Source organism: Hibiscus syriacus, unplaced genomic scaffold, assembly GCF_006381635.1.
Source record: "Hibiscus syriacus cultivar Baekdansim isolate YM2019G1 unplaced genomic scaffold, ASM638163v2 tig00008146_pilon, whole genome shotgun sequence".
Taxonomy (NCBI): domain Eukaryota; kingdom Viridiplantae; phylum Streptophyta; class Magnoliopsida; order Malvales; family Malvaceae; genus Hibiscus; species Hibiscus syriacus.
This window is the reverse complement of record NW_024062154.1, coordinates 85,217-102,852: the sequence shown is the minus strand read 5'-3', so window position 1 is coordinate 102,852 and position 17,636 is coordinate 85,217. Positions and strand designations below refer to the sequence as shown.

Sequence of the window (17,636 nt, the reverse complement as noted above, 5' to 3'; positions counted from 1 at the left end):
TTCCGACATAACACTAATAATATAGAAATCAAATTATTCCAATATAAAATATAAAAAACCTACTTTAAACGTGGCAACTAGGTATAACTTTGCTTGGTGGCGGAAGAACAAAATGGACAAAGAAGTATAAATAATAATAGATGATTCAGTATCAAGCAAGAGCACCCAACTGGCTCATTACCGTTGGTAATGAATTCGTCGCTGCTTTGAGTGGTTTCGTTCTTTAAACCTTAACCCATCCCTAAGCACCCACTTTGGTCTCTGGTACTGGTTGTACTAGTTTTTAAAATTTTCACTTTTATAAAGCAAATTAAACTTGCATTGCACTTTTACTTATTCTTCACTCGACAAACAAACTCCATAAAGTCATCATCATACATACACTCATGCAATTCCGCAAAACACAACTTTCCCATAAATTGTTGGCATGTGTTGAGTGAGAGAACCTGAAGTAAACGCCGCCGAAAATGCATGCCAAGACAGATTCAGAGGTGACAAGCCTCGCCCCATCTTCGCCGACGAGGTCCCCTCGGCGTCCTGTTTACTATGTCCAGAGTCCTTCTCACGACGGAGAGAAAACAACGACGTCGTTCCATTCCACACCTGTGCTCAGTCCCACGGGTTCTCCCCCGCACTCCCATTCCTCCGTCGGCCGTCACTCGCGCGATTCCTCATCGAGTAGGTTTTCAGGGTCGGTTAAACCCGGATCCCGCAAGGTTTCCCCTAACGACGCGTCGTCTAAGGGACAAAAGCAGTGGAAAGAATGCGATGTGATTGAAGAAGAAGGGCTGCTTGAAGACGAAGAGCGTGAGAAGGGACTCCCCCGTAGATGCTATTTTCTAACTTTTGTTGTTGGCTTCCTCCTCCTTTTCTCCATGTTTTCTTTGATTCTCTGGGGAACTAGCAAATCCCAGAAACCCAAGATCACAATGAAGGTAAATTCCATAATTCTTATCAACTCTTCAGATTGAATCACGAAATGGGTATGATTGGTTTGTTTAATTTGATCTTTCTAGAGTATCAAAATTGAACAATTCAAGATCCAAGCTGGTTCCGATTTCAGTGGAGTGTCGACTGATATGATCACTATGAATTCCACCGTGAAAATGATTTATCGTAACACTGGAACATTTTTTGGCGTCCATGTCACTTCAACTCCTCTAGATCTCTCATATTCTCAAATCAACATTGCATCTGGAACCGTAAGTCTACTTGTAAAATTATAAAGTACCAAACATTTGCATTTAATCGAAATCTTTAGTTAAATGTTGAATCTTGGAGTGTATCAGATGAAGAAATTTTATCAATCAAGGAAGAGCCAAAGGTCTGTATCTGTAACGGTAATGGGGAACAGGGTTCCTTTGTACGGAAGTGGAGCAAGTTTGAGCAGTTCAACCGGCACAACATTGCTTCCGGTTTCACTTAAACTGAGCTTCGTGGTCCGATCGAGAGCTTATGTGTTGGGGAAATTGGTTAAGCCAAGGTTCTACATGAAAATCGAATGTGATGTCACTTTCGATCCAAAGAAACTGAATGTGCTAATCTCACTCAAGAAATCATGCACATACGACAGATGTTAGATGTAGTGATTGATTGAGAGGACCAATATAGACTATCGTTTTTTTATAAAGAAAAATTAATTTGTATATAATTTAATTATTTTTTGAATTGATTGGGATTATTATAATGTTGAATCTATTCAAAAAAAATTTAATTTATTGAGAAATATAAACACTTGGTGTAATTGTTTGAATTCATAATCTTTAGATCTAATAACCTTGTATTTTATCACTGAAATAACTTGATAATTTTTACAATTTTAATTTTATTATAGTTTCAATTAATGATTTAATTTTATCATTAATATATATTTTTATGGATAGATTATAAATTTGATAATTGAATTTTATTATCTCTCTTATTTTTCTTATTTTACTTTAAATCTTTTCAATTTTCTAATTAAACTTAATGCATTGGGTTTATCAGGTCACTTGGTCATTTTCTCATTAAGGCATTATAAATTAATTGTTATATAGATACAAAATAATATCGTTTTAGTGAAAATTTTGTTTGTTTAATACGACTTCGATTAATGTCGTTAACTATTTAATGGTAATATGATAAAAAAAATTCAATATATTAAGTTTAGTGATGAAAACGAAAATTTTAAAATTCAGTGAAAAAAATAAGAGAGAGAATAAAATTTAATAGGTAAATTTATAATTTACCCTATTATATAGCATTATGAAATATAATTTTGTCATGTCATGTGACATAAAATTATACGTTGGGTCGAGGAGCTTTCTTTATCCTCTTTTTTTAATTGGTCATTTGCTTCTGTCGAAAGCGAAGTGGGAAATTAATGAGATACAGCTAAGTCGGAAACACATTTCTTGGATTCGGTGGTGACTTGTGATTGTGAGTGATAAGTATTTTCCCTTTCCAATGTAAAAGTAAGGAAATTACTTTTAAAAATATAATATTTATTTATTTGTTATTCATTCTTTATGTTGGAGTTGTTAAAATAATTATTTAAAAGATTAACTTTTGTTCACCTAATTTATAATTTTCGCCTCTATAATATTTTTGTTTTAATTTATCTCAATTGCATAAATATTTAAAATATTTATTATTATTTATGGTTTAAGCTGTAGTTTAGGATTTTAAGTTAGAGATTAAATATAAAATATCAATTAAACAATTTTAAGGACTAAATTTATACAAAAATACTATATGGACGAAAATAGAAGACACAATTTGTGCACGAGTAAGAAATGTAATTCTAAATTCAATGGTATCTTTGGGAATTTAGTTATATATAGATATAGTTATTATGGGTCTTGAGATTAATTTTTAATATGTTCTTAGGATAACATTGTGTTATTAGTTTTTGTGTTGTATTTATGTTTGTTGATGGAATTAAATAGTTGTAGACAAATCATTTTATTTAGTTTAGACGAAGAGTCGTAAATGGCGAGGAATCAGTCGTCAGTTGGTGTTCATGTTGTATGTCTTCAAGAAGAGGTAGAGAAATAAATGAGGATAAGGTAATTTCATTTAGATCGCATCAACAATTGATGTGGTGAATATGAAACACTCAATAGAAGAAAATTAGTCGAGATGAAAGCTACCATCTCCTACTCAAACATCTTTTGTATGTCCAAAATTGTCAACCTATTTAAAAATTTGTTAATATCACTCTTGAGCTTATAACATATGATAGGTACAAATGAGGTATCAATGATAGTATTTTTGGAAGGTTCTGTTGCGGAAGACGACTATCAGATAGAGCAAAATCGCAACTGATAATTTGAGAAAAAAAATGGAAGATAAAAGAGACAAAATTTACGTGGAAAATCCCTAAATAATATAGGGTAAAAACTATGGGCAACGGTAGAAGAATTTCACTATGAGAAAATAAGAATTACAACTTCTCTCGATCTACCAAGGAGAAAACAATGATATTTCTCTCTTGATAAAAAGAGAAAACAACTCTTAATAAACTCTCTAAATTCTCTAGTATTGGGAGAAATCTATAATGGTTTTGGGATGGTTTTGAAGCAAAATGAGCTAGGGTATTTATAGTTGAAGCTTAAGGACTAATTTATAAATAACCTAAATTACAATAACTAAAAATGAGATTTTACCATTGTTGAAATACAACCAAAACACCAACTAATTTTCGGTGCCCCATTTTTAATTCATTTTTTTTCAACATCACATTTCGGTGCCATGTACACCAGATTTCAACAATCTCCCACTTGAAGATTTGATTGGAACAATCATATCTTCACACCATTATTTCTACCTTTTACCTTCATGTTGCTTACGTCTCTGACATGCCACAAGAAGATCGACACCAAGTAAATTTATCGGCATTGATCGCCTTCGTCATGAAATCTGTTATGTTATCTTTGGTATGGATCTTCTGCATATCTATCGTCCCTTCTTCCACCTTTTCACGAATAAAATGGTATTAAACTCGTATGTGCTTTGTCCTTGAATGAAATGACGGATTCCTTGCTAGATGCAAGGCGCTTTGACTGTCACAAAACAGAGATACATACTCTTGATTGTGCTCAAGCTCCTCCAATAGTATCTTCAACCAAATTGCTTCTTTACTGGATGTAGCCACAACTGAATGCAATTTTGAAACCCAAGTTACAACTCCACCAGCAACTTTGAACACATATCCTGTAGTAGATTTGTTTTTATCTAAATTCCCTGCATAGTTAGAATCTACTTACCCATTGATTAGTAAGTTTGATCCTCTGTAGCATAATGCAATATTTGAGGTCCATTTGATATATCTCAGGATCCTCTTTACTGTATTCCAATACTCTTTGCATGGATTCGCCATGTACCGACTAACCACTCCCACTGCTTATGCAATGTCTGGTCTTGTGCATATCATAGCGAACATTAAACTTCCCACTGCTGATGCATATGGCATTCGAGACATCTTCATCCTCTCATGTTCACTGCTAGGACTCATACTGGAGGATAATTTGAAGTTAATAGGAAGAGGGGTAGAAATTGGCTTACAATCTTGCATGTTGAATCGTGATAATATCTTCTTCAAGTAATTCTTTTATGAAAGCCAAATCTTCCTATTACTTCTGTCTCTGATGACTTTAGGAGTAAGGTTTTGTCTAATTCAGATTTTGGAACTACAAACTCAAATAATGCAGATTTGTTTTGGAAAAAATATGGTAAATTTTATCAGAGAAGTGGGCAAAGACACCCTGGGGTTGTCGACAGGGAAAGCCAAGGAATATAAAGAATCGTGGTGGTGGAGCGACGAAGTACAAACTAAGGTGAAGAAAAAGTAAACTTGCTTCAAGGAGTTTCTACAATGCAATGACGACGAAAAAAGGTCGAGAGCTAAACAAAGATACAAGGAGGCAAAGTGGGAAGCCAAGAAAACGGTGGCTAAAGCAAAGGATAAGGCATACGAGAAAATGTACAAGAGATTAGACACCAAGGAAGGACAAAACGACATCTTCAGGCTTGCAAAATCTTGGGAGAATAAGAAAAGGGATATAGGTAGGATTAGGTTTATTAAGGACAACAATGGTGTTCTTTTAGTGAAAGATGATGATATTAAGAGGGTTTGGGGTAGTTACTTCTTTGGCTTATTTAATGACGGTGCCTCTACCTGTAGAGATAGTACCGTTGATGGGTCATTCGACCATCATACAACGGCCAATGACTGCCCTATAAGTAGGATTGGGTTTGAGGAAGTCAAAACGGGGAAGGGACAAAGCTGTCGGTCCTGATCAAATTCCTATCATTGTGTGGTTGGCCCTAGGATAAGAGGGAGTTGAGTGGTTGACCAACATCTTTAATATTATTTTAGAGACTGCCAAGATGCTAGAGGAGTGGAGAGAGTCCACGGTGATACCAATCTATAAGAATAAAGGAGATCTCTAACGTTGTGGTAACTACAGAGGTATTAAACTACTCAGCCATACCATGAAGCTATAGGAAATGGTGATAGAGGCTAGGTTGAGACAAGTTACTAGGGTTTCGAAAAACCAATTTGGCTTATGCCAGACAGGTCTACCACGGAGGCTATTCATCTACTTCGACGACTTATGGAGAAATATAGGGAAAAGTCTAGAGATCTTCACATGGCGTTCATTGACCTTGAGAAGGCTTATGATAGTGTTCCCCGCGATACAATCTGGAAGTCTTTGGAAATGAGACGGATCCCAACTGCTTATATCCGGGTGATTTGTGATATGTATTGTAGATCTACTACATACGTCAGGACTACAGTTGGCGACACCGAGGCATTCCCGGTGGAAATCGGACTCCACCAAGGGTCGGCTCTTAGCCCTTACATCTTCGCCTTGATTATGGACGACATCTATTGTGCGACACCAGACGGTGTACCATGGTGTATGGTTTTCGCTGACGATATTGTCCTAGTTGCTGAAACAAAATCTGAGTTGAATAGTAGACTGGCTACCTGGAAGACTGCTTTGGAAGAAAAAGGTCTAAGGATCAATATTGAAAAGACAGAGTATTTATGTTCAAACTTCAGTGGGGACCAAAACGATGAAGATGTATAAGTATGCATATAAGGACACGTTCTCCCCTTAAAGGATTGTTTCAAGTACCTAGGGTCTATGATACATAAAGATGGGGGTGTAGATGATGACGTTACACACCGTATAAAGGCGGGATGGCTAAAGTGGAGGGCCGCTACTGGAGTTTTGTGTGACAAGAAGGTGCCACTAAAACTTAAGGGGAAATGTTATAGAATGGAAATAAGACCAGTGTTGTTGTATGGATCAGAATGTTGGGCAACCAAGAAGGATCATGTAAGGAGGATAGAGGCCGCAGAAATGAGAATGCTTCGATGGATATGCGGTAGGACTCTATGGGATATGACAACAAACTATGCTATTAGGATGTCCTTGGGGGTGGTGCCTGTTTTCGAAAAATTGAGAGAGGGAAGACTACGGTGGTTTGGGCATGTCCTAAGGCGACTATCGTCGGATGCGGTCAGGAGGGTAGAGTCGATTACAGTCGACGGTGCCAGAAGGAGAGGACGACTAAGGCGGAAGTGGGAAGACTGTTTGAGATCTGATTTGATGGATTTAGCCCTTACCGAGGACATGACCTCTGATAGGAAAGTATGGAGACTTAAGACTAGGGTAGTCGAGTAGTGTGGATCACATCTCTATAGTGTATCATTTGTATAATCTCTGTCTTCTTTTAATACCTTTATAGTAATTTCCATGACTTCTACTTTTTATACATTTTTGTTATTGGTATTTATGAAGGCTTAGAACTGGGCTTTCTATCGTTACTTCTGTGTATCATTCTCTTTCACTTTTAAGTTTAGTCGGGTCTTACGTTTCTGTCTATATGCAGAGACTTTTTCGCAGGGATTTATTTGCATGGATTACTGCCCATTACAGACGCGCATATGATATTAATGATTGCATATGAATATTGTTCAACTATGTATTTATGTATTTATATATACATGCATTGCATTTTATCTATATTTTTAATTTTTTGACTGCCGGAGGTCTTCCACGGAAGCTACTCTCAACCTGGCGTTGGGGGAAGCCTACTACCCTACCTCCCCCTTACCCTATTGCATATGGGAATTGGGTTTTTTTGTTGTTGTTGTCGGTGTATTTGCATCCCTAGAATCTTGTTTGCTGATTCCAAGTCCTTCATTTCAAATTCCCTAGCCAGTTGTGCCTTTAATTCTTTAATATGATCTTTGTTGGGTCCTGCAACCAACATGTCATCTACATATAACAACAATATCACAAAATCGTTATCACCAGACCTCTTGAAATAAGCACAAGGGTCTGCATTAAGTCTATTATATCCAAGGCACATAATGAAAGAATCAAATCTCTTATACCAACACATCGGCGCCTGCTTTAGACCGTACAGAGATTTGTTCAACATGCAAACCAAGTTCTTTTTTTTTCTTCAAAACCTTCAGGTTGAAGCATGTAAATCTATTCTTCAAGATTTCCATGAAAAAAAGTTGTTTTAACATCTAGCTGCTCTAGATGTAAGTTCAATGTAGCACACATTTCCAAGACTACTCGATCTGTTGTTAGTCGAACCACAGGAGAAAAGATTTCATTAAAATCAATACCTTCTTTTTGAGCATATACTTTGACCACCAGTCTTGCTCGATACCTCTCCACTTGATCATCACCATTTCGTTTGATTTTGAAGACCCATTTGTTACCGATTGACCTCCTTCCTTGTGGTAGTGGTACAAGGTCTCATGTATTATTTTTATGAAAGGCTTCAATTTCTTCTTACATCGTCATCATCCACAGTGAAGCATCTGAGTTGTTTATTGCCTCCTGGTATGTTGACGGCTCACCGTCCTCTGTTAAAAGGAAATATGCAATATTTCCTTCTATAACATAATCTGAGTGCCAATTGGGACGTCATCTCACATGATCTGATTGACGAGTTATTGGAGCTTTAGAACTCTTTGGTTCTTGTTCATCATGTGCTGGTTATACTTCAGAATAATCTCCTTGTTCAACCTCCTTTTCCACATGTATCAGTGTAGGCTCTGACTTTTCAGCGCTATTACGTCTTCTTTTCTTTGTAGTTTATCTTCTACAAAAATAACATCCCTGCTGATGATCACTTTGCGGGCAATGGGATCCCACAAGCAATACCCCTTTACACCATCAGCATACCCAAGAATTTGCATTTCCTGGATTTTGGATCCAGCTTTGAAATTTCTTGGAAGTTGTACATCATGTACACAATACTTCCAAATATAATGAGGTTTGAATAATCAGCTGGTTTACCAGACCATATCTCCGTTGGTGTCTTCAGCTCTATTGTAGTTGATGGAGTCCGATTCACCAAATAACATGCAGTATTAACTGTTTCTGCCCAGAATGATTTTTCTAGGCTTGTATCCCTCAATATTGCTCTTGTTCTTTCTAACAAGGTTATGTTCATTCGCTCTGCCACTCCATTTTGTTGAGGAGTGTTCGCCACTGTGAACTGTCTTTTGATGCATTCTTTCCTGTAAAAGTCATCAAATTCTTTGCTTGTGTATTCTCCTCCATTATCTGTTCTAAAACACTGGATCTTATTTCTATAATCAAGTTCCACCCACGCTTTGAAGTTTCTGAAAGTTGAAAACACATTTGACTTCTTCTTAATATGGTACACCCAACATCTCCTGTAGTAGTCATCAATAAATGAGACAAAGTATTTTGCTCCGCCTAGGGATGTAACTGGTGCTTGTCATACGTCAGAATGAACCAATTCTAGAACACTTTTACCTCTAGAATTTGATGTGTTGAATTTCAACCGGTGTTGCTTACTTGTTATGGAATGCTCATACAAAGTAAGTGATACCTTTGTTAAGTCTGGCAGTAGCTTTTGCTCCACAAAGACTTTCATTCCTTGTTCTAACATGTGTCCAAGTTTATGATGCCATAGCATTGCAGAATCTGAACTACATGAGGCAACAGAGGCTTCTGCTTCTAGCAAATTCTCTCCCTTCATCATGTACATGTTTGTTGTTATCTTTTCGCCTTTCATCACCATAAGTGCTCCACGTAACACCTTCATGATTCCATTCCGTGTTTCAATCTTGCTTGCATTATTATCCAACAATCCGTAGGATAAATTTTTCTTTAAGCCTTTCACGTGTCGCACATCTCGAACAATTTTAATTGTTCCGTCATACATCTTCAATTTGATGGTTCCCATGGCAACGATCTCTAAGGCATGATCATTGCAACTATACACAGATCCTCTTGAGACATGTTCATAATGATGGAACCATTCTCTTCTTGAGGTCATGTGATATGTTGCTCTCGAATCAATGAGACATATATCTTCATATCTCTTTCTACCTTCCACGGTGGTTGACGCTTCATAGCATAGAGCATCTTCATCATCTAAAGTGTTTGTGGTATTGCCTTGTGGATTGGAGTTTTTATTTAGACTCCAACAATCCTTCTTCAAGTGACATTTCTTTCCACAGTTGTAACACTTTAAATTCTTCTTGCTCCTCGACTTCGATCTACCATGTTTATGACTGCTGCTTTGGCCACGTTCTGTTGATCTCCCTCTCATCGTTGTCAACGCTTCTGTTTATTGCAGATTTACTTATCTGTCTTCCTTGTTCTTGCGCCGATTTTCTTCTTGTAGAACAACAGCTGCAACGTCATCGAAGACTAGACTGGTGGCATTACTGTTTGTCAAGTTGATGATGAGTTGATCATACGAATCCAGTAGACTTTGAAGTAGAAGTTCAGCACGTTCTTGTTCTCCTATTTTACAGCTTAAAGATGTAAGCTGAGAAAATAAAGTGTTTAGTGTATTTAAGTACTCCGTCACTGAAGTAGATTCTGGCATACGGAGAGTGTATAATTTTCTCTTAAGGAAAATTTTATTGTGCAACGATGTGGCCTCATACAGTTTGGTGAGATGATCCCAGATCTCCTTAGCTATCTTCTTCTCCTCGATGCTTGAAAATACTTCATTTGCTAATGCTAGATGAAAGTTTGCCATAGCATTCCCGTCCATCTCGATCCATTTGTTGTCAACTGTGAAATCTACTGACCTTTCACTGATACCTGCTAGACAACCGTCTTTCCTCATGATGACATTCATCTTCAATTTCCACAATGAGAAATTTCTCCCATTGAACTTTTCAATATCAAATTTCGTTGTCATAGCTTCTATTACGGATAACTCCCACTATTTAACTATCTTGAATAGTTATATGTAACCTTCAAAGAATGTGTAATACTTTCTTACTTTCTTATGTTGGAGAATCCACCTTTTGGTGGTGGCAACCACAAAGACAATAAACAGATATTACACACTCAAATCTGGCTCGGATATCAATTGTTGCGGAAGACGGCTATCGGATAGAGCAAAATCGCAACTGATAATTTGAGAAAAAAATGGAAGATAAAAGAGACAAAATTTACGTGGAAAATCCCTAAATAATATAGGGTAAAAACCACGGGCAACGGTAGAAGAATTTCACTATGAGAAAATAGGAATTACAACTTCTCTCGATCTACCAAGGAGAAAACAATGATATTTCTCTCTTGATAAAAAGGAAAAAACAACTCTCAATAAACTCTTTAAATTCTCTAGTATTGGGAGAAAGCTAGAATGCTTTTGGGATGGTTTTGAAGTAAAATGAGCTATGGTATTTATAGTTGAAGCTTAAGGACTAATTTGTAAATACCCTAAATTACAATAACTAAAAATGAGATTTTACCATTATTGAAATTCAACCAAAACACCAACTAATTTTCGGTGCCCCATTTTTAATTCATTTTTTTTTCAACATCACCTTTCGATGCTATGTGCACCATATTTCAACTGGTTCTTGGTCAGATCTAGAGCAAATTTTTAACAAAAAAATATATTCATTGAAATAAAAATTTTTGATCGAAAGTCTAATATGATACCATATAAATAAACATGTATTTTGGGTAATAGGAAAAAACTCTCTCTTAATACATATTAATATTGCAATACCTTTAGGATGCGTTTGGTTCACGGAATGTAAAATTACCAGTGAGAATGTAAGATTACCATGGAATAAGATTACTGGGAATGTTGTATTTTGTATTTGGTTGGCTTAGCAGGAATGTAAGATTACCGTGTTTGGTTAAAGGAATAAAAGATTATTGAATGTATATTTGACCAAATTGTCCTTATTATATATTTGTATAATATTACAAGTTGGAAAATATTTATATATTTTCTTTAAAAAAATTTAAATTCATAATATTTTTACATATTTTTACAAAATTAAAAATAAAAAATTTTAATGAAATGGTAAAATTTTATTTTAACCCTTGAACTTCATATAAAATTTTAATTATAGATTTTTTTTGTAAATCTAAAATAATTTAAGGATAAATTTGTAATTTAACCTTCGTAGAATTTTTATTATTCAATGATAGAAGAAGAATATTTTTGAAAAAAAATAAAAATTTAAGGGCATTTTAGTCCAAAACGCCGGTAATGTTACAATACCTAAGGGAAGGGAGGTAATGACATTCCCGATAATATACCCCAAAAAATCTACTATTGGTAATAAAACATTACTGTGAATGAGATTCCCGGCCAACCAAACATGGGAATGTGGGATTCCCGTCCCATGGGAATCCCACAATCCTTGAACCAAACACCCCCTTGGAGGGGAGAATGTGAGATTCCTATAGGAATATAATCTATATTCTCCCGTTTGGTTAGTTCGAGAATCTTATTTCCGGTAATGTAAGATTACCAATAGTAGATTTTTTGGGATATATTATCGAGAATGTCATTACCTCCCTTTCCTTAGGTATTGTTGGATTACCGGCGTTTTGGACTAAAATGCCCTTAAATTTTTATTTTTTTTCAAAAATATTCTTCTTCTATCATTGAATAATAAAAATTCTACGAAGGTTAAATTACAAATTTATCCTTAAATTATTTTAGATTTACAAAAAAAAATCTATAATTAAAATTTTATATGAAGTTCGGAGATTAAAAAATATTACCCTTTCATTAAATCTTTTTTATATTTTTAATTTTGTAAAAAAATTTATATAAATATTATGAATTTAATTTTTTAAAGAAAATATATAAAAATTTTACAATTTGTAATATTATACAAATATATAATAAGGACAATTTGGTTAAATATACATTCCAATAATCTTTTATTCTTTTAACTAAATACAGTAATTTTACATTCCTGCTAAACTAACCAAACACAAAATACAACATTCTCAGTAATCCTATTCTCTGATAATCTTTTATTCTCACTGATAATCTTACATTCCGTAAACTAACACATTAAGAGGCAAACATTGGAGTTTTATTTCTTTCGCTTGAGCACTAAGATTCTCCAAAAAGCATGCTCTTGATGACTATCCGAGTAAGTCTCCACAAATGTACGCAAAGAGATTTTTGTTTGTATTATACAATTTGACGTGATTTTTGTTCTGAATCATTTCGGTAATTAATGCGTAGCTTTGGATTCGGATTGAACTGTCTCAATCAAGTTTGAGGTGTCACAGAAAACTACTTCCAAATTTAAAAAAAGAAAAAATTTGCCCTTTTAGGCATTTACACTCTATTAAACGGCGATTTTTCAACAAAATCATTTTTACCCATTAATTTTTTTTATATCGGACACCGTTTAAATTATATTTTTTGATTTAACACTCTTTATAGTATGGCGTGCTCCTGAAACTCTGTGCTAAATGTGTAAAATATTTAGGTGTTAATTTTGTAAATATTTTTAAAATGATGTCTAATATGTAATTAATTTCTGTTTGGATGATATTTGCATAAAAACGTCAACTTTATTTATTTATTTATTTGGTGTGTGTGAAAAAAACTTTCTATATTAAAATCTTTAAATATTTTTTTGCAAATTATTTTATAACTCGACAAATTTTGATTTTTGCATGAAATTACACAATACGTATAATCTAGTATAGAAAAACTTTGAGGGTAAGTATTTTAAAATATAAATAATTTTATAAAAGTTTTATAACTAATATTTTTTTTTCTAAATGATGATGATGATGATGATGAGAATAAATATTTTATAATTTAAAAAATTATAAATTTTATATATTTTTGAAAAAAATTGAATTTATATTCTTTTTTGTATTGAATTTTATTCATTTTTATTTCATTTTTATTGATTTTAAAAAAATAAATAATAATTTATTTGATCTATCAATTGTAAGATTTTTTCATTAAATTACATAATACATATAATCTAGTATAGGAAAACTTTGAGAGTAAGTATTTTAAAATATAAACAATTTTATAAAAAGTTTTATAACTAGTATTTCTTTTTCAAAATGATGATAATGATGATGATGATAAATATTTTATAATTTAAAAGAATTATAAATTTTATATATTTTTGAAAAAAAATTGACTTTTAAAATTAATTGTTTAAAAATATAAAAAATATAAAATTAAGCTTTTAAAATTAATAATGTTTATTAATTTTTAATAAAATTAGAATTTAATATTTATTTAATATTTTTTAAAAATAATATTAGAAAGAATATTTTAAATAAAGAAATGATATTTGTTTTAGCTTTGTATTCTTTTTTATTGAATTTTATTGACTTTTAATTATTTATTACTGTACTTTTATTGATTTTAAAAAAAAAGTAAATAATAATTCATTTGATCTATCAATTGTAATTAAAAGTATAAATATGTAATAAAAAAGAATTAAAAGTGAATAAAATTCAATACAAATAAAAAATAAAGTCAATTTTTTTAAAAAATATATAAAATTTATAATTTTTTAAATTATAAAATATTTATTATCATTATCATTTTGAAAAAGAAATAATAGTTATAAAATTTTTATAAAATTATTCATATTTTAAAACACTTACCCTCAAAGATTTCCTATACTAGATTATACGTATTATTTAATTTCATGCAAAAATTCAAAATTTATCTATAGATACACGTTTTTGACCAGACTTAAAAAAATATTATAAATATTAAAATATTAAAATATAATAATAATATTATTATTATTAATTATTATATTTTACATTTACAGGCCCAATTTACAAACTCATATTACAACAAATCTTGGTGCCCAAAAATCAACTCGAATCGGTCCAGACCCTAACCAAGTTCGGATCCGACCCACCGGTCACTAGAGATGCATGTGTGCTTTACAGCTGTTCCCTTCCACGCGTATGAGTCGCCGCTAATCAAGCAGCCACCAAAGCCATTATTATCAATTCAGCAGCAAACAAAAGCAAAATCAGCAGAAATTTGTGCCAAAGTCAATACCTAAACCTGTCAATATTTCACCAAATAACAAAGAAAAATGAAGAAGATGACAAGGAAATTGGGTGAAGACAATGGAGATAAAATCGGGGTTCATCAATAACAGAAAGGAGGATTCGAAGGGGGTCGATTTAGCAATCAATAGCAGGAAAAAAAAACATTAAATGAAATGTTGTAATCGGGTATTAAACCCCAAAGGCATTTGTAAAAGCGATCCCACTTCTTTTCGAGAGGAAGCAATTCAAATCTAGGTACCAACTGTTTGATATTTCTTAGTGTTTTGTGTGGGTTTACAGAATGAATACGGGTAATTCAAAAAAGAGAGATTTTCTTACGATTTTTTGTTCTCGGGTAAGTGTTATTTGTCTTGGGGTCATCGCCGAGTGTGAGTGAAACGAGAGCAGGGGGCCATCATCTGCATTATGTTTGAAGTGAAGATGAGGGTTACATCCTTAGATTGATTAAAGCCTTGCATATAGATTATTCGGGTTAGTTCTCATATTTTAAAATTTTTAAATAAAAATAAAGATTAGTATAGTGTTTACCTTTCGAAGCCCACCGGTGAGTTCTTTTGAGCATATCTTTCATTTGTAAAATTAGAGGAAAAATCTGTAAACGAGACTAAAGAAAAGGTCTGAAAAATAAAATAAAATGAAAAACTGGTTCCTGATAGCTTGAAGAAAAACTAAAAATTCCATGAGCTTCCTCTTCTCTTTGTTTCGCATGTACATGGCCGAGAGTAAAGGAAAGGTCTGAAGTTCCTAAATCCGGTTGTTTACTAGTCACGCATTTTGTCTAAATATTTTGGTGATAGCCCCAAAGAGAAGTCAAAGCAATTGATGGTGAATAGATCTTTTCGTTCTCAATCATCTACCTGTCAAAATGGTGGTGGTTTTTTAATGTTATCACCAAGTAGAGATGGGAGAGTAGAGAAGAGGGGAACGTTTGAGAAGATGAAGAGAATGCGGCTGGGTTGTTTAGTTTAGAATTAGGTTAGGTTTATCATTTTAGTTAGGATATATATTAAAACTTTAGGGTTAATTAAGTTTTAATCCTCCTAAGTTTAGCGTTTATTTACATTTTGGTCACCTGTAGGGTCTGATTTCGAATTTACTATGTTTTGATTGTCTTGATTTAGCTTTTTTCAAGTTTCAGTTTTATTTGCAATTTTCGGGTGATTTGACCTTTGGGTCATTCAGGTTTTGCTTATGGTTCATTTTAGTCCTTAATTTGAACGTTTGTGTTTTAATTTAGTTTCTTTATTTCAAGTGCGTTTAATTTTAGTCCTAACTATTGCTGTAGTTGAATCTTTGCTGTTTTAAACATTTGACCTTCATATTTTTGAATATTTTATTTTCATCCCCAATTTGTAATATATTTAATTTTGCTATTTTAGACATAACCTTTAAGTTTTTGCATGTTGCATTTTGGTTATGAGTATTTGGGTTTATTATAGTTTTAGTCCATTCCATTAACCTGTTTTATTTTAGTGTCATTGTTTATTTTGGTGTAATATTCATGTCCATTTCAATTATTATTTTGTTTGTATTTAAAATAGTAAAGTTTGGTTTAATATAATTTAGTCCTTATTTTAATAAGTATAATTATTTCCTAAAATTTTTAATTTGAGATGTTATGTTTTTATTTGGTATGTTTAAGTCACATTTGTGCATTACATATTAATATATATATAGTTTATAATTTATAGCTATAAAAAATATTAATAGAATTTTTGTATTAAAATGTCACATTGCATGATATGTTTAATCATAATATTTGATTAATTAATTTTTACAATACATCATTTTTGTATGATTTGTATGATAGCCTCACGTGCATAACTCGACATTATTACATTATTGAATTAAAGGTAATACCCTTTTAATTTAAAATTGTTTTAAGTGGATTGTCTTAACTGATTAGAGATCCGTTTTTGACGATTTTAAATTTAAAGTGTATCCCATTAGCGACATCTAAAAATTGATTCATCACTTTAAAATTTGTGAATGAAAGAAAAAGATTTGTTCGACTATTTAAATTTATTGAGAAAAGGTCGTTAGAACCTAAAGATTTGGTCTCAATATTTTTAAATAATCGAATATTCTTTATCTTTCTAATAGCTTGTAATTTTAATTTAACATATTTCGTTGATTTTGAATATTATAAAATTCGTATTTTGTTGTTTGAAGGATCATAAATCAAATTAAATTCGAATTTGTAAATTTCGTTGCAAAGACATTAATTAATCGATTAGGTACCGATCTAACGCGCTGTGGGGGTGTTAATCCTTCCTCACGCGTAATTGACTCTCGAACCCATATTTTGATAACGCAGACCTCAAATTGTCGTTTTAAGTAAAATTAATTTTTATTTAAAATGAAAAATGTTTTTGGATGTTCAATCACACCCTAATCAAAGATTGGTGGTGATTCCTTGAACCATACATGTTTTTATCTTTAAGGAATTTCTAAATTTTCGAAACGATAGGTTTTCTAAAATCGCAATGTTTTTAATTAAACTTTAATAGTAAGAGAATAATTAAAAATGATGCGGTTTTCTAAATCTCGCCCCCAAGGGATAAAAATCTTTTCGACATTATCGAGTTATAAAATAATTTGCAAAAGAATATTTAAAGATTTTAATATAGAATTTTTTTTCATACACAAAAAATAAATAAATAAAGTTGATGTTTTTACACAAATATCACCCTAAAAGAAATTAATTACATATTAGGTACTATTTTAAAAATATTTATAAAATTAACACCCGAATTTTTTACACATTTAGCAAGGCTCGCTTCAGGGGAGTGTCTTACCCCACGTGGCGCTAGATGGGCGCGTCTTACTGCAAAGGGTGTTATATCGGGAAATATAGTCTGAACGGGCATGGAAAATTAGTGGGTAAGGGTGATTTTTTGGAAAAATTGCCTTATTAAACCCTTCAATTGAGAAATTTATTAAAATATATCTTTTGATCAATATTAGCCAATAACTTTTTGAACCCATGCAATCTCAGTAGTAATAGAAAGTGTTATTATTTTTAAAAATTTCGAATTCAAACAATTATATTTGAAGAGTGTGTACGTTCATTGTCAATTGACCCAAAATAATTCTAGGCAAATACTATTATATAATCATACAATTATCCTAAAATATTTAGGTAATTATGATTTCTAATTTTTTTATATGTACAATATCAAATTTAATAGAGAATTGATCAATGTAGGAGAATAATAAACGAGAGAGTTCTAAATTGCAGGGTGAATGAAGCCTGCGGCTGTGGCCTGTAGGCTTCTCTGCCTGTACAAAGCT

General features: G+C 32.6%; 1 protein-coding gene and 1 long non-coding RNA gene across 2 annotated transcripts; one reads left to right on the top strand and one right to left on the bottom strand.

The window, feature by feature from the left end:
• Window positions 1–261: 261 nt before the first annotated feature.
• On the top strand, window positions 262–1,612 carry LOC120202084. Its single transcript, XM_039202566.1, has 3 exons — window positions 262–935; window positions 1,017–1,202; window positions 1,290–1,612. The coding sequence occupies exons 1-3, from the start codon at window positions 468–470 to the stop codon at window positions 1,578–1,580; spliced, it is 945 nt and encodes a 314-aa protein (XP_039058497.1). The 5' UTR covers window positions 262–467; the 3' UTR covers window positions 1,581–1,612.
• A 12,429-nt stretch (window positions 1,613–14,041) lies between these two features.
• Window positions 14,042–15,300, bottom strand: LOC120202056. Its single transcript, XR_005523701.1, has 3 exons — window positions 14,871–15,300; window positions 14,661–14,740; window positions 14,042–14,334 (listed from the first exon to the last, which is right to left on the bottom strand). It is a non-coding gene; the product is annotated as an uncharacterized LOC120202056 (long non-coding RNA).
• Window positions 15,301–17,636: the final 2,336 nt, after the last annotated feature.

Bases quoted from the DNA above. Each gene is read 5' to 3' on its own strand.
- LOC120202084 (XM_039202566.1), top strand. From the start codon at position 468: ATGCATGCCAAGACAGATTCAGAGGTGACAAGCCTCGCCCCATCTTCG. The intron at 936-1,016 runs GTAAATTCCATA...TGATCTTTCTAG, and splicing joins AACCCAAGATCACAATGAAG to AGTATCAAAATTGAACAATT. The intron at 1,203-1,289 runs GTAAGTCTACTT...GGAGTGTATCAG, and splicing joins TCAACATTGCATCTGGAACC to ATGAAGAAATTTTATCAATC.